Source organism: Mirounga angustirostris, unplaced genomic scaffold (assembly GCF_029215605.1).
Source record: "Mirounga angustirostris isolate CCGP_5_RB_7025 unplaced genomic scaffold, mMirAng1.0.hap1 SCAF_15, whole genome shotgun sequence".
Classification (NCBI taxonomy): domain Eukaryota; kingdom Metazoa; phylum Chordata; class Mammalia; order Carnivora; family Phocidae; genus Mirounga; species Mirounga angustirostris.
In genome coordinates, this window is record NW_026991723.1 from 83,836,986 (window position 1) to 83,859,314 (window position 22,329).

The 22,329-nt window shown below is 37.0% G+C and overlaps 1 protein-coding gene across 4 annotated transcripts in view; it reads right to left on the reverse strand.

The window, feature by feature from the left end:
- Positions 1-22,329, reverse strand: part of SCAI (suppressor of cancer cell invasion) — a 142,089-nt gene that overhangs the window by 10,995 nt on the left and 108,765 nt on the right. For 3 of the 4 annotated variants that reach the window (XM_064579871.1, XM_045883142.3, XM_064579870.1), the window contains 3 exons: positions 13,650-13,722; positions 9,983-10,156; positions 9,698-9,798 (listed from right to left, as the gene is read on the reverse strand). In XM_064579871.1, coding sequence (XP_064435941.1) covers positions 9,698-9,798; positions 9,983-10,156; positions 13,650-13,722 — 348 coding nt within the window. The remainder of the gene's footprint in view (positions 1-9,697; positions 9,799-9,982; positions 10,157-13,649; positions 13,723-22,329) is intronic. The other variant, XR_010407840.1, reaches the window with a different exon arrangement.

A 22,329-nucleotide genomic window follows, 5' to 3' on the forward strand; every position in this document is an offset into this window, starting at 1 on the left:
CGGAGCCAAAGGCAACCGCTTAACCGACTGAGCCACCCAGGTACCCCTTGGTAATTTTTATAGACTATAATTCTGTCACTCATTTAAAATTTCCTGGAGAAATAAGTTACTGCTTTTCTATGCATCTCACATGATAGTTCATATATTCAAAAATCACTCCTACCATTCTTCAGCCCTTAGGCATTACTCATTACAATTATAAAGACCAAAATTTTGTTTTACCACACTAAATACTAAATAGTCCTCATAGAGACAAAAAAAGAACTGTTCAACAACCCTAAAAAAGAAAAAACCAAAAAACAAGATCTAATGGGGGACTATTATATGGTGAATAATTCTCTCAGCTCACACAGGGCTGAGAGATGTTTGAGTTCTGACCAAACACTTCCTAGAGTGGAGAAAATCTGTTGAAACAGGGGACATATGAAAGAGACCCCAGAAAAATTATGCCTCTTAGTATTGGGCCAAAATAAACCTACATTTTATGCTAACACTACTCTAAATCTATCCCTAAAATGCTTAAAAACAAGCCATAGGAAGGTCAAAGGAATTTGCAAGTTGATTAAACCCCTGCTACAATAAAGTCCAATATTATTCAAAGAAAGACAACAAAGTCCAGAATTCAACATCATGAAATTCACAATGTACATACTCTACGAGAAAATTACTAGACATATAAAAAATCAGGAATATGAGAGCCCTAACCAGTAGGAAAAATCATAAACACAAACTTATAAATAATAGAGAATATAGTATTAGCAGATAAGGACTTTAGCTCTTACACATACATTCAAGAGCACAAAGGAAAACATAATGAGGGAAATGGAAAATATTAAAAGAACCAAACAGAACTAGAGATGAGAAAAATGTAATTCCTGAAATGAAAAACTAACTGGATAGGATTAACAGCATTTTAGACACTAAGGAAGAAAACATCAGTGAACTTGAAGACACTGCAATAGAAACTGAAACAGAAAGAAAGAAAGAAAAAGACTTTTTTGGAAAAATGAAGGGCACATGAAGTGATGTGGAGGTTAACAACAGGTTGTCTAATATATATGTAACTATGTCCCAGAGAGAATGGAGGAAGAAAAATATCTGAACAAAAATGACCAGAAGTATTCCAAAAATATTCCATAGATCCAAGATGATCAATGAACTCTAATTAAAAAAAAAAAAAAAAGAAAACCCTATCAAGGTATATCATAACCAAATTATAGGAAATAATATGAAGAAAAAATCTTAAAAATACCCAGAGAAAAATGAAAAGACACATTACACATCACGATAATTGATAGAACAAGTATTCAGAAAATCAGTAAAGATATAAAAACCATGATGAATAACATTATAAGTCAAGGTTATCTAAAAGACATTTATAAAACTCTTTACCTGATGTTATGACATTACTAGCATGTATGTTTATTGAAAGTATCTGTGGAACATTTACCATGATAGATGACATCTGGATGATAAAACAAGTTTCAATAAGTTAAAAGGATTTAAGCCATACAAGGTATATTATCTGACCACAAAGGAATTAGCTTAGAAGTCAGTAAGATAAAGATAACTCAAATATTTATTTATTATTTTTTAAAAAAATATTTATTATGTGAGAGAGAGAGCGAACGAGCAGGGGGAGGGGCAGATGGAGAGGGAGAAGAGCCTCTCAAGCAGACTCTGCCTTGAGCATGGAGCCCAATGGGGGCTCGATCTCACAACCCTGAGATTATGACCTGAGCTGAAATCAAGAGTCAGACACTCAACAGACTGAGCCTCCCAGGTGCCCCAATAACTTAACTTATATATTTAGCTACAAAACAACATATTCTTAAATAACCTATGGTTCAAAAAAAAAAAATCAGAGTGAAATAAAGACTGTTTCAGAGAAATAAATAATGAAAGAATTACCATCAGATTTGCACTCTAAGAAATGATAAAAGATTCTATAGTAAGAAAAATGATAGCAGACGGAAAATTAAACACAGGAAGAAATAAAGAGCGGAAAATTTTAAAAAGATTTTATTTATTTGAGATAGAGAGCGAGAGAGTACGAGTGGGGCGAGGCACAGAGGGAGAGGGAGAGGGAGAAGCAGGCTTCCTGCGGAGCAGGGAGCCCAATACAGGGCTCAATCCCAGGACCCTGAGATCATGACCTGAGCCGAAGGCAGACACTTAACCAAATGAGCCACCCAGGTGCCCCATCATTTAAAAAGTTTTTAAAAAGATCATTCATTGACTGTTTAATGCTATGCTAACCACAAAGTATCATTTAGTATATACCGATTCATAAAAGTCAAATGTACAGAGTTGGGAGGGAGAATATAAAGGTATACTGTTATAAGACAATTATATTAAATGTGAAGTCATATTAATAAGTAAAACAACATATAGAGGTAAATCAATACTATTGTTAAAATAAAATTCTAAACCAAAACAAAACAAAACCTCCATTAATTCAAATAAAGATGAAAGCAAAGAAAGAAAAAAGGTACAAACCACAGCCAGGACAAATAGATAACAATAGTATATTTAAATCAAACTGAGTTTTTTTTTTTAAAGATTTTTTATTTATTTATTTGACAGACAGATAGAGAGCACAAGTAGGCAGAGCGTCAGGCAGAGGGAAAGGGAGAAGCAGGCTCTCTGCTCAGCAGGGAACCCGATGAAGGGCTCGATCCCAGGACTCTGGGATCATGACCTGAGCCGAAGGCAGCCGCCTAACCGACTGAGCCACCCAGGCGCCCCTTAAATCAAACTATGTTACAAAATTACATTTCATATTAACATAATTCAAAACTAAAAATATCAAATGAAAGTAGAGACTGGCAAACTAAATAGAAGAAAAAAGCAGGACCTAACTAATGCTATTGAAAAGAAATCCACTTTAGGGGCACCTGGGTGGTTCAGCTGGTTAAGCATCTGCCTTCAGCTCAGGTCATGATCCCAGGGTCCTGGGGTTGAGGGCGGCATCAGCATCTGGTTCTCTGCTCAGCGGGGAGTCTGCTTCTCCCTCTGCCTCTCTGCCCCCCGCCCCATGCTCTCTTTCAAATAAATATATAAAATCTTAAAAAAAAAAAAAAAAAAGAAGAAAAGAAAAGAAATCCATTTTAAGTATAAGGAGAACCATAGGTTAAAAGTGAAAGGGTGAAAAAAGATTTGCTGTGCAAACACAAACCAGAAGAAAACAGGTATGGTTATATTAATATCAATCAAATAGATTGCAGATCCAGGAATATTGCCACATGTAATAGGTATTTCATAAATGAATGGGTAATTTCAACAAGAAGACAGAACAACCCTAAGTATGTGTGAACTCAATAACAGCTTCAAAATGCACAAAGAAAAATGAGAACTGAAATGAGAAATTAACCAATTCATAATTATAATTATAGGTTTAGATACTCCTCTGTCAGGGATGGAACAAGCAGACCAAAAAATCAGTAAGAATACAGAACACTGTTTAAAATAGTTCAGTAGCAAATTGAACAAACTGACATTTATACATAACTCCTTTTTTTTTTTAAAGATTTTATTTATTTATTTGACAGAGAGACACACAGCGAGAGAGGGAACACAAGCAGGGGGAGTGGGAGAGGGAGAAGCAGGCCCCCCGCGGAGCCTGGGGATCATGACCCAAGCCAAAGGCAGGCGCTTAAGGACTGAGCCAGCCAGGCACCTCTCCCCCTTTTTTTTTTTTTTTTAACAGAGAGAGAGAATGGGAGAAAGCATGAGGTCGGGAAGGGGCAGAGAGAGAATCTTAAATAAATTTCAATTATTTAAATCATATTAAGGCAGTGCTTAATTGAAAGTGCTTATATTAGAAGAGAAAAAAGTTGTTAGGTCTAAGCTTAAAAATATAGGAATTAAAAGAGAAAATTAAAATCAAAGTACAGCTGACCCTTGAACAATACGGGGATGGGGGTTTGGAGTGCCAGCCCCAGCACCGGTGAAAATCCACATGTAACTTTATGGGGCACTGGGCTGGCTCAGTCGGTGGAGCATGCGACTCTTGATCTTGAATGTAGAGATTACTTAAAAATAAAATCTTAAAAAAAAATCCATATATAACTTTAGACTCCCCAAAATTAACCAAGAGCCTACTGTTGACTGGGAAGCGTTACTGATAACAGAAAGAGCCAATTAACACATATTTTATATGTATATGTATTATGTACTATATTCTTACAATAAAGTAAATTAGAGAAAAGCAAATGTTATTAAGAAAATCATTAGGAAGAGAAAATACATTTACAGTACTGTACTATACAAAAAAATTCAAAGATAAGTGGACCTGAGTGTTCAAACCTGTGTTGTTTAAAAGTCAACTGTAATTAAAAAGAAGAGAAACAATAAAGTATATATGGAAATAGATTATAAAAGATGAACAACAGTAAAAAAAGTCAATGAAAGCAAAAGTTGTTTATTTGGAAAGATCACTAAGATTAACAGACTTTTAGCTAGACTGAGAAAGAAAAAACAAGACAGGAAATATTACCAATATGAGGATAAAAGATCACTGGAGGGGTGCCTGGGTGGCTCAGTTGGTTAAGCGACTGCCTTCGGCTCAGGTCATGATCCTGGAGTCCCGGGATCGAGTCCCGCATCAGGCTCCCTGCTCGGCAGGGAGTCTGCTTCTCCCTCTGACCCTCCCCCCTCTCATGTGCTCTCTCTCTCTCATTCTCTCTGTCTCAAATAAATAAAAATTAAAAAAAAAAAAATAAAATAAATAAAATAAAAGATCACTGGAGAGCCTATATGGATTAAAAGGATAATGGAATATTATGGACAATGTTTTGCAATAAATTAGACAAATGAACTTGTAAGACACAAATGATCAAAATTGACTAAGAAAAACAGAAAACATGAAAAGCCTTTGAAATTGAACTCAAAATTTAAAAACTTCCAAAAAGGAAAACTCCATGTCTAGATGCTTTACTAGTGAATGCTATCAACCTTTCAAGGAAGAAATAATACCAACCCTAAAGAAACTATAAGAAGTAGAAGAGAATGAAACACATCCCAACTCAATTTACGAAGTCAGCAATACCCTGATAACAAAACCAGACGAAGACATTATAAGAATAGAAAATTAAGTCCCATACTCACTCATAACAAAAGATGTAAAGATCCATAAGGAAATACTAGCAAATTGAATCCAGCAATGCAAAAGGATAATACATGACCACAAAATACAATTAACCCAGATATACAAGGCTGAACTTACTGTTAGAAAAATCAACCAATGCTATTCACCGTGTTAATAGAATTAATATTTATTAGATCATTTAATGAAGAAAAAAAAGTATTTGACAATCTTCCATACCTATTACTGATAAAAAAAAATCTCAACAGATTAGGAACAGAAGGGAGCTCAGTCAACCTGAAACAGGACATCTATGAAAAACCAACAGTCAACACCTAATTTATGGTAAAAGATTAAATATTTTTCCCCAAAACCCAGGAACAAGGCAAGGATGTCCATTCTCACTAGTTCTATTCAACATTTTACCAGAAGACCTAACCTTGAAATAAAGTACAAAAGCAAAAACAAAACAAACAAATCCCCACCATAATAAAAGACATAGAGATTGGAAAGGATGAAGTAAAAACTATTTTGTTTGAAAATGACATGATTATGTACATACAAAATCTTAAGGAATGTATAAAAAAAGCTAGCAGAACTAACATTTCAATTTAGGAAGACTGCAAGGAAACAAGGTCAATTTTAAAAACAGCAGTATTTCTGTGTATTAGCAACTAATAATTAGAATATGAAATAAAAATATAATTCTATTTATAATGCCTCTCTAAAATTGAAATACTCAGGAATAAATTTATTAAGATACATATAACACCTATAAGATGAGAATCACAAAACACTGCTGAGAGAAACTGAAGACCTAAATAAATGGGGAAATACACCATAGTCATTGATTGACTCAATATTATTAAAATACAATTCTCCATAGATTGGTTACATAGATTAAGTGCAATCCCAATCAAAATGTGAAGTTGCTGCTAAATTTCACATAGAAAGGACCCAGAATAACCAAAACACTTAAATTTTAGGGGAACTCACACTACAGGATTTTAAGACTTAATATAAAACTGGAATAATCAATCAAAAAAAAAAACTGGAATAATTAAGGTAGCAGTGTATTGGAGAAAAATGCCATTGGTCAATGAAACAGAATTTAGAGTCTAGAAATATCTCTATACATATATGGTTGACAGTTTCAAAAACGTTACAAAAGTAATTCAAAGAGAAAAGGATAACCATTTCAATGATACTAAAATAATTTCATATCCATATGAAAGAAAAAACCATTAACCCTTACCTTACACTGTAAACAAAAATAACTCAAGATACATCACAGACCTAAGTGTAAAAAAGCTAAAGCTATAACACTTCTAGAAGAAAACTTGGAAAAAATCTTTGTAACTTTGGAATAGGTGAAAATTTCTTGGATAAAACACAAACCACAAAAGAAAAAAATTGGTTAGTTGAAACTTCATCAAGAATTTAAAAGCAACTGTTAAGAAAAGCCACTGTTCAAGAAAAGAAAAAGGTAAGCCACAGAATGCAATAAAATATAGTTGAGAAGCACATGAAAAGATGTCTAACATCACATTATTCAGTGAAATGCAAATTGAAACTACAATGAGATAACACTATAAATTCACAAAAATGGGGGCGCCTGGTGGCTCAGTCAGTTGGGCATCTGCCTTCGGCTCGGGTCGTGATCCTGGGGTCCTGGAATTAAGCCCCACATTGGGTTCCCTACTCAGCAGGGAGTCTGGTTCTCCCTCTGCCCCTCCCCCACTCATGCTCATTCTCTCTTAAATAAATAAAAATCTTTAAAAAAATATTCACAAAAATGGTTGAAATTTAAAAGACTGACAACACCAAATGTTGGCAAGGATATATATAGAGAAACTTTCATACACTGTTGCTAGAAACATAAAATGGTACAAATACTCTGAGAAATGGCAGTTTATGATAAAACTAAACACATACCTACCCTATGACCAAAAAAATTCAAAATATATGTCTGAGCAGACTTGTACAAGAATGTTCACAGCCAGTTTATTTACAGTAGTCAAAAATTTAAAACTGCCCAGGTGTTCATCAAAAGGAGAAGGCAAATAAACTGTGGTATATTCAGACAATGGACTACTACTACTCAGTAATAAAGAGGAATGAGCTCCTTTTATATGAAACATGGATGAATCTCAAGAACAACATGCTTGGGGGCACCCGGGTGGCTCAGTCGTTAAGCATCTGCCTTCGGCTCAGGTCATGATCCCAGGGTCCTGGAATTGAGCCCCACATCGGGCTCCCTGCTCCGCGGGAAGCCTGCTTCTCCCTTTCCCACTCCCCCTGCTTGTGTTCCCTCTCTCGCTGTGTCTCTCTCTGTCAAACAAATAAAATCTTAAAAAAAAAAAAAAAAAGAACAACATGCTTGGTCAAAGAAGGTTTACACAAAGACGTACACACTGTATAATTCAAGTTCATGAATAGGTGAAACTAAGCTATAGTGAAAATAATAAAAAATAGCATTGCCTCTGGGGTAATGGGTACTGGACTGACTGGAAAAGGGTTTAGAGAGAATTTTCTGGAATGATGCTATGTTGTATAACTTGATACACGGGTGTATGTATTTGTCAAAACTCACCTAATGGCACATGTTAGTTTTGTGCACTTCACTGTATACGAACTTCACATTAAAAAAAAAGAAGTGGGGAGATGAACCATGAGAGACTATGGACTCTGAGAAACAAACTCAGGGTTCTAGAGGGGAGGAGGGTCAGGGGATGGGTTAGCCTGGTGATGGGTATTAAAGAGGGCACGTATTGAATGGAGCACTGGGTGTTATATGCAAACAATGAATCATGGAACACTACATCAAAAACTAATGATGTAATGTATGGTAATTAACATAACATAATAAAATAAAACTTTAAAAAAGTGTGTGTGTGTGTATAGTTATTTATATGTATGATGAAGTGTTGAGGGGTAAAATCTATTGATGTCCACCATTTATTTCAAAATGCATCACAAAATGAGATAAACTGATGAATGAAAAGAGGAATGGATAAATGTACCAAAACAAATATATCAAAATGTTAGCTGCAGAATCTAGCTAGTGTATATATGGATATTCATTGTACAATTCTTTCATATTTAAAATTACCATAATAAAATGGAAAAAAAACATCCTATTTTTAAACTAAAAGTTACAAGAGACTTAAAAATGTTTAGGCATAGGGGTGCCTGGGTGGCTCAGTTGGTTAAGTATCCAACTCTTGGTTTCAGCTCAGGTCAGGATCTCAGGGTCATGAGACTGAGCCCTGCATCAGGCTCCACATTCAATGCAGAGTCTGCTGGAGATTCTCTCTCTTTCTGGTTTCTCTCTGCTCTTCCCCCCCGCCCCAAGTAAATAAATGAATCCTTTAAAAAATGTTCAGGCATATTTGAAAAAGAACCAAATGTTACTTATAGAAATGAAAAATGTAAAGGCTAAAATTTTTAAAACCTCAATAAACAGTGTTACGTAGTTATATGAATTCACAGAAAAAACCAAATCACTTAAGAGCAAAATGGACAAAAGATTTGAACACACTCTTCACAAAAAGGAACAAAGAATAAAACATGAAAAGTTACTCAACCTAAAAGCAATTTCAGAAATAAAAATTAAAACCACAATGAACTACTAATTTTTTTTTTTTATTATTTGACAGAGAGAGATACACAGCGAGAGAGAGAACACAAGCAGGGGGAGTGGGAGAGGGTGAAGCAGGCTTCCCGCAGAGCAGGGAGTCCGATGTGGGGCTCGATCCCAGGACTCTGGGATCATGACCTGAGCCGAGGGCAGACGCTTAACGACTGAGCCACCCAGGCGCCACCTGAACTACTAATTTATACCCATTAGAGTCACATGATATAAAGTAAGACTGCAACAAGTGGTGAGGATTAGAGCAAAAGTAACTCTTACACACTGCTAGTGAGTGTAGATTGATACAACCACTTTGCAAAACATTTGGCATTACCTAGTAAAGTTGGAAGATGCTTATATAATCTGACCTCACATCCCAGTATAGAAAATCTTATACATGTGTACCAGGTAACTGATAGAAGATTTCACAGTGGCATTGTTTATAATAATAAAAAAATGGAAACAACCTAAATATCCATTATCAGTAGAATGGACAAGAAATTTTTGATATACAGTCAAACAATCGAATCCTATAGCACACTGAAAACAAATGGATGAAAGTTACAGTTGTCATCAACTTGGCTCAATCTCAGGACTATAATAGTAGGTGAAAAAAAAGCAAGCTGTAGAAGAATACATACAATTTGGATCCATCAACATGTTGTGTAGGAATATAAATAATACATATGGCAAAGCTATAAAGAAAAATGAATGATAATTATAAAATTCAGGATTTTAATTTCATTTGAGAGAGAGAGATAGGATCCGGGAAGGGCCTAAAAGGTAATGAAAATGTTCTACTTCTTTAACTGGCATTCAGATGTGCCTTATATGGGTCATTTTTATATGTCATAATAATTTGTAAATATTATTTTGAATCTATTAAAATTTTATTTAATACAGTATATTTAATAAAATATATGATTCCTAAATACCTAAAATGGTAAAATTGGTCTATAATAATATTCTTTGCCTACCCGAAAAATCTTGTGCATCCTCATGGTGGCTGAACAAAAGATAAATCTTGTGAGAAGCAAGCGAAGAAATTCATCTCCAAAAAACTGGAGAAATGCTTGATCTGCAAAGAGGAGAAAGATGACAGTAAAAAGATGCTTAAAAGAAAAACTCATTTCAAAGGGGAAGAAAGTTCGAAAACCTTCTCAACTTTCCTGCCTTCAATAAATACCTTTAAAAATTCAAACAATTTCAACAATATAAAACCATTATAGTATGCTAAGTGTTCAGTTAGATTAGTAGGGTACCTATTGAACGTGAATGGGTCAGTAGCTGGGCAATATCACGGTTGATTTTTCGAAGATATTCTTGACATTTTTCCCATAGGCCTCTGCGCATGCTTGACAATCCAGAGACAAATAGGAAGGCCATTAGAGGATTGTTCAAAAAGAGAGTGAAGAGGCTACCTCGTTGAGATTGATCTGTAATAACAAACATGTTATATATATATAGACAACAGTTTTGCAAAAGATAAGAGATCTATTTGAGGAATATTTTAATATAATGATATTACACAAAATTAAAGCTGTATCATTAAAACATAATTCAATAAAGTAGATTCTGCATGGAACTACAAAAACATCCCAGGTACGCTGCTTTCTGCTGAACAAACTTAAGAGAGAGCATAGGAAACTTAAGAGAAATGGAAAAGGAACATAGTCCTTTGTCTTTTTCACTCCAACTAACAAATTTTATCCAAATATGGCAAGTACATGGGTGGTTCATGACAGAATTCTCTGATGAGTACTAGAATTGGCCATCTTTTTCATTCCCTTTTGTTAGTTGCTCTTTCTCACCTATCCCTTAAATATCACTATTTTCTCCCTTTGACCCTACACATGGCTGATCTCACCTACTCCCACAATTTCAGTTATCACTTACATGCCTACTGATTCCCAGTTCTCTTATCTGCAGTCTAGATCAAGCTCACCCGGTCTAGAACTGCACTGTCCTAATGTAGCTACTGGATACTTCAAATGTGACTGGTCCAAAGTGAGGTGCACTGTGAAAGGTAAAATATATGTAGGATTTCAGAGCCTCTCTACAAAAAGATATATTAATTTCACCTGTTAAACTTTTTTTCATGTGGCTACTAGAAAATTCAAAATTACACATGACTTACATTATCTTTCTGTTGAACAGAGCTGCTCTAGACTACAATATTCAACCTAAGTTTCAAAGGTAACCTCAAACCCAACTTGTCAGAAATTGAAAGCAAATTCTTCCCTTTTGTTCTCTACAAATCTGCTTCTTATGCGGTACCATCATTTCTACCAGCATCTTAGCCAGAAACCTGGAAGTTCGCTTCTGCCTCCTTCCTCTCCCTTGTTCCCTCATATCCAATCCATCACCAAATCCTGTTGGCTCTTTGGGCTTAGTATCTTCTGAAGCCACCACCATCTCCCTATTTCCATCAGTGCTCCTCTCCAACCCATTCTCCACAAGGCTAATGAATGCTCTTCCATGCTACTCTTCTGTTCACAATCTTTTGATGGCACCCCACTGTCCTCCATTTTAATCTCTTCACAAATCCTAAAAGGTTTTTCATGATTCAGTCACACAATCCCACACCCTGTCCTTCCACTAGCAGGAAGTACTTTAATTTCTCTAAATGTTCCATAAACTGGGGCACCCGGCTGGCTCAGTGGGTAGAGCACACGACTCTTGATCTTGGGGTTGTGAGTTCAAGCCCCACATTGGGTGTAACAATTACTTAAAAATAAAATCTTAAAAAAAAAGTTCCATAAACTCTCTCATCACAGAGCTCTTATGTCTGGGCTCACATGCTATTGCTCTGCTAGAACACTCTTGTTAACCATGTCCCAGCTCCAAATAATTCTATATAACCTTCAACTCCACTCTGACATCTTTTTATCCATTTTCTTCACCGGCAAGGGCTGCTCAGGAGTTCCTCTTACGTGTTCCATATGCTTCCTTCTATGAACCACTAATAGCACCTATAAGAAATGCCTCTTAGGTTGTCTGTATCTTTGGCTAGACATTTGGCTCTCTGAGGAACATATTGTGTTTGTCTGGTCAGAGTGTTAACTCCAGCGCCCAGCACAGAACCTGATAAATAAATGCTGAATAAATGTTTGTTGTACAGATGATGTAACTCGTGGTTCAAGGGAGAACTGGAGACTTTAGTTACTAGAGGTGCAGGAACCTAATTAGACATCCCAAAATTTAGGTATCTGCTAGCTTTGTGCTCAGATGGGCCATATTTAAGGGATTAGACGTCTAAGCTTTCTAGCACAAAGATATGATACTGGACTAAAAAGTGTTAAGGGTGTATACAACAAATAAGTGTGATAATAAGCATTAATAATAATGACCATTAAAGAATGAGTTAGCACATATTGAATACTTACTACATACCCAAAAATATTTAACGAGGAAGTACTATTACTATCTCCATTTGATAGGAAAGAAACAGGCACAGAATGGCTATGTAACTTCCCAAGGTCACATAGCTAGGCAGTGGCTGAGTCGGAATTCAAATTCAATCAGCTTACCTCCAGAGTCTCTGTTTTTACCCTCTATGCAATAAAGCCTTTCGGAACAAATAATCTTGGTATTAACCCATTAGCTCATGCAATTTTAAATAAAGCTGCATCTTAATAGGACAAATTGACAGCAGAAAGCACTAAGTAATTGGAAGGGGTTACATTTCTCCAGAAATGACAGGAAACAGGTTAACAAAGTCCTCAAAGCAGGAGAATTTTACCGTTGTTTGAAGGTAAGTTCTATCCCTTAGTAATTCGGCTTTTGGATACAAGAACGTAATATTTCTACATGGTTTTTTTCCCTGTTAAATAGCAAAACTTACCTTAAAACAACAGTGAAAAGTCTCCAGCTTCTCTCAGGCTTTCAAATGCTGACCATCACTTCCTGTGTCAAACTATGTCAGTAGACAGGGCTTCTGGCTGGGAAGTAGCAGTAAAATGCTATCTCCCACAGAGAGACATCAGCACTATTCAGTCAGGGAGATGGTGAAACAGTGACAAGGACTGCTAAAACACGGTTAAGGTTTGTTTAGTTTTTACCTAGCTTAATAACTGGGAGTTGGAATTAGATTTTATTTTACGTGCTGCTTATCAAGGACAAATTATTAAAGACAGTCTTTCATTTCTCAGCCATCTGAGAAACAGCCATAACCCGGACACACTGTCTCCCTAGCACACTGAAAATAGGTGCTTTTATTTTAAAAATACAACAAGGTAAAAATGTGAATAAAAGAAACCCTTTAAGTTGTGCCAGTAAGGTTATCCTAACTCTCAGGCATAGGCTGAGAAGTTTTTCTAGACCAGAAATCATATAGTTTTAAAAGAAGCCTAAAATAGGGGTGCCTGGGTGGCTCAGTCAGTTAAGTGGCTGCCTTCAGCTCAGGTCATGATCCCAGGGTCCTGGGATCAAGCACCGCATAGGGCTCCCTGCTTGGTGGGAAGCCTGCTTCTCCCTCCGCCTGCCACTTCCCCTGCTTGTGCTCTCTCTCTCTCTGTCAAATAAATAAATAAAATATTAAAAAAAAAAAAAAAGATGCCTAAAACATGTAGCCAGAGATACAGGAAATCATGTTGTATGAAGGGCGACACGCACACCAAAACAAAAACAAAAACAAAACAAAACAAAAAACACCTGCAAAACAAATTTTAAAATTCACAAATCATGAGTTCCCCAACAGTAAGGGACCAAAAACACCCAAAAACACCTCATTTCTTTTAGAATTATCTCAAGACCTAATGGCAGCGCATTAAAGAAGTCTAGTTGTTGGCAAGACTTTTGGGTTTATTTCAGACTGACACCTGCCACGTTAAGCACTATAAATCAACATGTGATCATTATAGGTGGGGAGACAAAGATTAGTATTATTCAAAATGCAGACAGTGTTTATAACAGGTAATGACAACATACCTTGTAAAGCTTTTGGATATGCTGTAGGAGAAAGCAAGCAGACTAGTGGCTGTCCAAATAAGTTTGTGAAATTCTGTAACATATAAGAATTTAAAACTTCCATTAAAAATTTGACCAAAGATAGTTACTCAGTAATTTTCCAAAGCACGTCATCAGTGTATATAGGGCCCTTTTACTCATAAGCAGATGCAGAAACATCAATAACAGCTGAACAGACTGCCATCCATGTATAACTACTAAGGATAATAGACTTCCTTATAATAGTGAAGTTTACTAAAAGTAAACTATTTATTTTTAAAATAAAGGCATATACATAGTTGCAGTGTTATAGGGAAAGATCGTCTGGCTATCTGCCAAAAGGCCACCCCAATGGGCAATGTACGCCAATTATTTACAAGGGTGGATTTTCCAAGCTCTAGAATCTGGCTCTCTGTCTTACAGGCTCTAAAACCTGACTTACTGGGGAGTAATCAGAGAAGACTGCAACCATTTCTCATTGTGAATCAAATTAACTGCTTATACAGAATGATGTATAAAACCAGAATGTCAATATGTTAATTTACAGTGAGAATTAAAGCTGATACTCAAACTAGAACACTCTTTGCCTGATTAAGGATATCCATTCTCTAAAGGATGGAAAGACACAATATGTTCTTAGAGAGAAACCCATTCTGAAGATATCATTACACTAATTTATTAAAATTTGAACCAACCTCAATAAAAATGGCCACAGATATTTTTTCCTGCAACTGAAAAAAATAATTCTAAAGTTCATATGGAAAAAGTAGATTAGCCAGGAAAACTCTGAAAAAGAAGAACAAAGAGAGGGAACTAGATTCATGAGATATTGAAACATACTTTAAAGCCTCAGTAACTAAAAATATGTGGCACTGGCATAAGAGTAGGCAGAAGACCAATGGAAGAGAACAAAGAATCCAAAATTAGACCCCCAAACAGACAGGACTTCAGTATATATGATAAAGATGATAGTTCAAATTAGGAAGTAGGAAAATTTGGAGTGCCTGGCTGGCTTGGTTGGAAGAGCATGTGACTCTTGATCCCAGAGTCGTGAGTTCAAGTCACACATTGGGTATGGAGATTACTTAAAATAAATTAATAAAATAAAATTTTTAAGAAAGTAGGAAAATTTGATGGCTAGATGGCTATCCAGTAGGGAAAAAACTGGATAGCCATCATAGAAAAAAGTTGGCTCTATACTTTGCACCACACACTTGGATAATTCCAAATATATCAAAGATTTAAATGTAAAAAAAAAAAGCAATAAAAGTGCTGAAAGAAAATATAAGAAAATAAGTGTTATTATTTTATAACCGAGATCTTTCTAACTATTACGATTAAGATTAATAAACCCTGGGGTGCTGGCTGGCTCAGTTGGAAGAGCAAGCAACACTTGATCTTGGGTCATAAGTTCAAGCCCAATGTTGGGTGTAGAGATTACCTAAAAAATAAAGAAACTTAAAAAAAAAGATTAATAAACCCAGTTACAAAATCAAAGGCTTGTGCATAGTAAAATACAGCATAAGCTAAATCAAAAGTGAAATGATGAATTGGGGAAAATATCTGCAAGGCACATTACAAAGATTAATCTCCTTAATATAGAAAGAGCTTCTCCAAATCCATAAGAAAAAGACCACTGATCCAATAGAAGAATGAGTGGAAGACAACAGGGAATTCACAGAAAAGGGAATATAACTAACTCAAATACATGAAAAAGATGCTTAACATTACTGATAAGAGAAATAAAATCAAAGCTACGCTACAATATCATTTTTTAACCTACCAGTTTAACAAAATTTCCAAAAGTTTGAGAATATACACTGTTGGCAAGAATATGGGGAAACAAATACTCATATGTAGATGATAGGAGTATAAATTGGAACAAATTCTTTAGAAGACAATTTGGCAGCATCTATATTCCATTAACACAGGAATTCTACAACTAAAAATTTATACTAACAATATATTCTCAAACCTGTGAATAACATTAAGCCCTAAGTTACTCCTTGCAGCACTGGTAGTAATAGTAAAGACTAGAAACAACCAAATGACCAGCAACAAGGGATTGATTAGTAAAATGGTAAAATACATTCTGGCACAACCATACAATGGAATACTATGCAGTTATTAAAAAAAAAAAAAAAAGAACAAAGAAGTTCTTTATGAAGGGATATGGAAAGATCTCCAACATTTTTTTTTTTTTTTTTGAGAGAGAAAGAGAGAGAGAGCAGGGTGGGAGGGGGGCACAGAGGAGAAAGGGAGAAGGAGAGAATCTTAAGCAGGCTCCACGCCGAGCATGGAGCCCGACACAGGGCTCAATTTCATGACCCTAAGATCATTACCTGAGGCAAAATCAAGAGTTGGGACGCTTAACTGACTGAGCCACCCAGGCGCCCCTCCAACATTTCTCATTAAGTGAGTTGTATATAGCATGTTAACTGCCATTTATATAGCTAAGACTATGTATTTGTTTTGGCTTATATATATGTTAAAAAAATTCTAAAAGGATAAACAAGAAACAGACAACAGTGATTACTCATAGAGAGAAAGAGAGTAACTGAGTGAATCGAGACTGGGAGGTATAAAGAGATATAATAAGGCTTTTAAAATTTTTGATTTTGTGAATTTGTGAATATAATATCAATATAAAAAATTAAACAAGTAAATTAGCAATTTCTTGCAATCAAAACAAAGGGAGTAAGTTGAATGATATCAAGGAGCACTCTTCGGATAAGGCAGCTTGAGCCATTTATCTACACTGCAGAGATGGCCTTCTGGATCTTTGGCCATAATGATCTTGTTCTTGGATAGTGTTAAAATGCAGATGGCTATTATTTATGTCCCAAGGTCTCCTTTTTCTTTGCTTCCCTTGTTGACCAACCTTTCTCTTCTTCTTCTTTTTTTCTCCCCACCATACTGTGTGGAGAGAGTTGCCTAACAAGCCTGACTGCAAGCCTGACTGCCTGCTTACAAGGCTGGTCATAGGTTGGCTTCTGGGGACTTAGATTTTGGGGAGGGTTCCCACCATTAGCAGAACTGGTAAGAGCAATTCACTTTACCTGGACTGTATAAACAAGATGGTTTATGCTGAGCACCTGCTTTTCTTCTGGGACAATGGCATGTTAGTATGTGCCAGGCAGAGGCTGCCTACACAATGAGTCCCCAATGAAAACCGTGGGCACTGAGTCCCTAGTGAGCCTCGCTGGTAGACATTTCACCCATGTTGTCTAGTCTCACTTGTAAGAAGAACTGAGTGCATCCTGTGTGACATCACTGGCCTCTTGGAAGTTTGTGCCTGCTTTTCTCTGGACTTGATAGCATGTGCCTTTTTCCTTTGAGATCTTGCACTGTATCCTTTTACTGTGATAAATCTTAGTAGTGAGTGTGATTATATGCTGAGAATTATCACTCCTCATGAATCGCTGAGCCTGGGGGTGACCTTGGGGACCTCTGATTTCCTCCTATCAGATTATATTTAAATATTAGGCCTGGGAAACAGTTTCTTTAAGGATACCTTGCATGTCTCTGTTCTAACCCATTCAGTAATTAATTTTATAGTTTAATTCCCATAGGATTATCTTATTTCTTTATTGTTTTATATGATTTAATGCTATTATGTTTAAAAAAATTATGGCTAATGTATGTAAATGGAATACACACTGAAGAAAAATTTTTAAAGATTTTATTTATTTATTTTAGAGAGAGAGAGCATGTTGAGTGGGCAGAGGGGCAGAAGGAGAGGGAAAGAGAGAGAATCCTCAAGCAGACTCCCCACTGAGCAAGGAGCCTGACACGGGGCTCGATTCCACGACCCTGAGATCATGACCAGAGCTGAAACCAAGAGTTGGCCACTTAACCAAATGAGCCACCCAGGTGCCCCAATACAGAAATTTTAACTTGCTATAGCTCATATAAACACTGCTATTCATTTTTATATATTCATCCCATGTCTAACTACTTTGCTGAATTTGTATGCATATTTTTTCTGTGATTCCTTAGGATTTTCTAAATATAAAATTATATCATTTATAATTAAGAATTTCTATTTCTTTTCAATATTTTTAATTTTTTAAAAAAGATTTTATTTATTTATTTGACAGAGGGAGAGAGCACAAGGAGGGGGAGTGGCAGGCAGAGGGAGAGGGAGAAGCAGGCTCCCTGCTGAGCAAGGAGCCTGATGTGGGACTTGATCCCAGGACCCCAGGACCAGGACCTGAGCTGAAGGCAGGTGCTTAATGGATGAGCCACCCAGCCATCCCTCAGTATTTTTTTTAAAGATTTTATTTATTTATTTGACAGAGAGCGAGTGAGAGAGCAGGGGGAGCAGCAGGCAGAGGAGAAGCAGGCTCCCCGCTGAGCAAGGAGCCCGATGTGGGGCTCCATCCCAGGACCTCGGGATCATGACCCGAGACAAACGCAGACACTTAACTGACTGAACCACCCAGCCGTCCCTCTTTCTTTTCAATATTTACACGTCTTATTAGTCTGGACAAACTTTTTCATTGTTTTATTTTGGGAATGTTAAACAATTCTGGTCAGGACTAAAACAAGATCAATCACAAGGATGATAGCAGGCACTCTCTTTTTCTTGCTTATTTTAACTAAGAATACTTTTAATGTTTCTCACTTGAAGTCCCAAATTGGCTACTTAATATAGTAGCTTTTCATCATAAGCTGAGTTTTGTTTTATTTTGTTTTTTTTAAATAAGAATGAGTACTGGAGGGATGCCTGGGTGGTGCAGTCGGTTGTGTCCGATTTTGGCGCAGGTTGCTATCTCAGGGTCATGGGAGTGAGCCCCAAGTGGGGCTCCATGCTCAGCATGGAGTCTGCTTGGGTTTCTCTCTTCTTCTCCCTCTACCTCTCCCCCCACCACACTCTCTCTCTAAAATAAATAAATCTTAAAAAAAAAAAGAATGTGTACTCAGGGTGCAGGGTGCCTGTGTGGCTTAGTTGATTAAGTGTCCAACTCTTGATTTTGGCTCAGGTCATGATCTCAGGATCTTGGGATTGAGCCCCGAGTAGGGCTCCACAACCATTGGGAAGTCTGCTTGAGGATTCTCTCCTAATGCCCCTTCCCCCACTTGCGTGCTCTCTCTCAAATGAATAAATCTTAAAAAAAAAAAAAAGCGCACTAAATTTATTTATAAAATAAATTATTATTTTAAAAGAATGGGTACAAAATGACCCCTAAGTTAAGCATGTGATTTTTCTTATTTATCCTATTGGCATAGTATATAATATTGATTGATTTTCAAAAAATTCATGTACAATTCAAACTCTTTTGTTAGATTATTCTCTTAATCCATTTACTAGTCTATTTACTAGTATTTTATCTTTTTCTAATCTATAATGATAAACTAATCTGGGGTAGGGTTTTCTTTTGTGTGTGTTATTTGTGTCTTGAAATAGTCAATATCATAATAATTTCTATCATTTACTGAGCGCTAATACTACTTTTCAGGGATTATCCTAGGCTTCATAGATCATAACTTGTAATCTTAACAATACTGTAAGATCAGTATTGCCAACCTATTTTACAGAGAAAGAAAAAAAGGCACAGAAAAGACCAAGGACATGCTCAAGGTCATACAAGTGTCTTGTGACCTAATTTCTATTGAATGGATAGTTCTGATCTTCACTGCTCTGGAATTGTATATTTGATTCTAAAAGTTTAGAAGTATTTACTGGTGAACTCCAAAGGGCTAGCCTTTCTTGTGGGGGAAAAAGAGATAACTTCAATCATTTCCCTCTATTTCATACCCTGATTGGGTTTTTCTGATTTCCTTCTTATAGCCATTATCTATTTAACAGATACTTTAAAACACCTTTACAACTTTAAAACAGTACATAGTATCATTTTTAAAGCTCTCTTTTCTTCAACAAATACTCCTTGAACCTACTGACTAGAGACTGTTCTAGGTGGTAGGAATACAGCAGTAAACAAAACAGATTTAAAAAAGAAAAAAACTTGTTTTCCTGGAGTTGGGTGTGGAGGTGACAGGTAGAGACCCACAGTAAACAAAGCAGTTATGTAATACAGAAGGTGACTAGTGCTACACATGGAAAAAGACAGCAGAATATGCTTAGCAGCACAGACTTTACAATAAGATTGTTTAAATCCCAACTCAGCCACCTACTAGCTGTATGTGTGACCTTGGGCAAATTACTTAACCTTTCTGTGGCTTGATTTTCTTTTCTTTTCTTCTTCTTCCCTTTTTCTTTTTTTTAAGATTTTTAATTTATTTATTTGAGAGAGAGCAGAGCGAGTGAGAGAGAACACGAGGGGCAGAGGGCAGAGAGAGAAAGAGAGAGCGAGAAGCAGGCTCCCCACTGAGCAGGTAGCCCAATGCGGGGCTCGATCCTAGGACCCTGGGATCAAGACCTGAGCCGAAGGTAGACGCTTAAGTGACTGAGTCACTCAGTGCCCCTGCCTTGATTTTCTTATCAGTAAAATGGGAATAAGAAAAGTAACACATTGGGTTTCTAAGGATTAAACGTGTTAATATTTGTAAAGTGCCTAGAATAGTGTATGATACTACATAGATCATTAAAAAAAATAGAGGTGGATAAAGAATGCAGAGGAGGCACATGATTTTAAATAGGGCAATCAGGGAAGACCCTATTGAGAAGCTTCAACCTATCAGACACCTGAATAACAACAAAGTGGGTGTCTTTGGAAGAGGATTCGGGGCAGAGGGAAGAGACACAAAGATCCTAAGCAGCTGACTGCCATGTATGTTAGAGGCATAGCAAAGTCAATGTGCTTGAAGAGAACTGATAGGGAGACTGGCAAGACAAAGGCTCAGAGACGCCTCTGAAGGGAGGAGGTGTGTGAGGGCAGATAACATGAAGCCTTCACTCTGGGTGAGATGAGGAGCCTAGGGACATGATCTGACATACAGGCACACTCTGTAGGGGAGCAAGGGCAGGAGGTAGGGAGCTGCTTCAGTAGTTCAGGGGAGAGACACTGGCAGCATCGGCCAGGTGAGGGCAGTGGAGGTGGTAAGATTCTGGATATAAATGGATGTGGGGTGTGAGGGAAAGAGGAGGCAAGTATGAAACCAAGGATTTGGGCTGGGGCAACCATAAAGGTGCTCTGGGGAAAGCTGGAGGTGGAAGAGGTCCAGGGATTCTGTCTTGGGCATGGGAAATTTGCGATCTCGATTAGAATTACCAATCAGAGATCTGGAGCAGGTAGATTATATTTGAGTCTGCAGTAACAGAGAGAGGTCTGGGCTGGAGACAGGTTTGGAAACGGTCAGCACAGAGATCGTAATTAAAGTCATGAAACTAAATAAGGGCATCAAGGGAGTGAGTTGTAGCTGGAAAAAAGAGGAACAATGACAGAGGCCCAGGGCCACTCCAATGATAGGAGCTCACAGAGATGTGGAAAAACTAGTAGAAGAAACAGAAAATAAGCTATCTCCAGATCTCTTTTGCCCTGAGGCAATCGAACAACTTGACTTTAGGTTTTAAAGATCTAATCCAGAGAAGGGGACCCCTGAGAGCAGGGTCTGCCTAAGATGGGAGTCTGATAGGAACCCAGCCCTGTTAAATTGGAATCCTAAAGGGCTATACCTTTCATGTAAGGATGAACCAAAACCAAACTTTTCACCTTCCTTCCCCATGACCACTCCTCAAGGGGCCTGCAAGGAAAATTTTCTCAGTACTGAACAGAGCAGAGACAAACAAAAAAACAAGAGTGCCCGAGGGTTGTAATTATAAGCTCCCCCTCTCACATGTTTGCAGCCCAAATTCATACCATGAAGGTAATCTAAAAACATGGTCCCGGGCGCCTGGGTGGCTCAGTTGGTTAAGCGACTGCCTTCGGCTCAGGTCATGATCCTGGAGTCCCGGGATCGAGTCCCGCATCGGGCTCCCTGCTCATTGGAGAGCCTGCTTCTGCCTCTCTCTCTCTGCCTGCCTCTCTGCCTACTTGTGCTTTCTCTCTGTGTGTCAAATAAAGAAATAAAATCTTTAAAAAAAATAAATAAATAAAATAAAAATAAAAACATGGTCCCAACATGGTAATGTCTCCAGATGTCTAGCCAAAGCAGATACACACCATCCCTGGATGAAAGTATCTTCATTCTAGGGCTCAGTGAATTTCCCACAAACAGTTTTAAGGATAATGAGAAGAAACTGGTCAAAGGTCATCAAGCATTCAAGAATACAAAAATACCAAAGGGTGTCTTTCAGCAGCAAAAGCAGATTTCAGGTATAAGAATTATCAGATAGATAATAAACAATAAAATGAGTATGCTCATTAAGTGTAAAGAAATAAAGAACAAACTTGAAAACAGAAAAGAGGAAACTATAAAAAAGGCAATGAGTTATTTTTAAAAGGAACCAAACAGAACTTCTAGAAATAAAACACAACCAATATAAAACTCAACAAATGGGTTTATTTATTTATTTTTTAAATTTATTTCATTTATTTATTTGAGAGAGAGAATGAGAGAGAGAGAGAGAAAGCACATGAGAGGTGGGAGGGTCAGAGGGAGAAGCAGACTCCCTGCTGAGCAGGGAGCCCGATGCGGGACTTGATCCTGAGACTCCAGGATCATGACCTGAGCCAAAAGCAGTGCTTAATCAACTGAGCCACCCAGGCGCCCCAACAAATGGGTTTAAAAGCAAGTTAATTGCAGCTAAAGAAAGAAT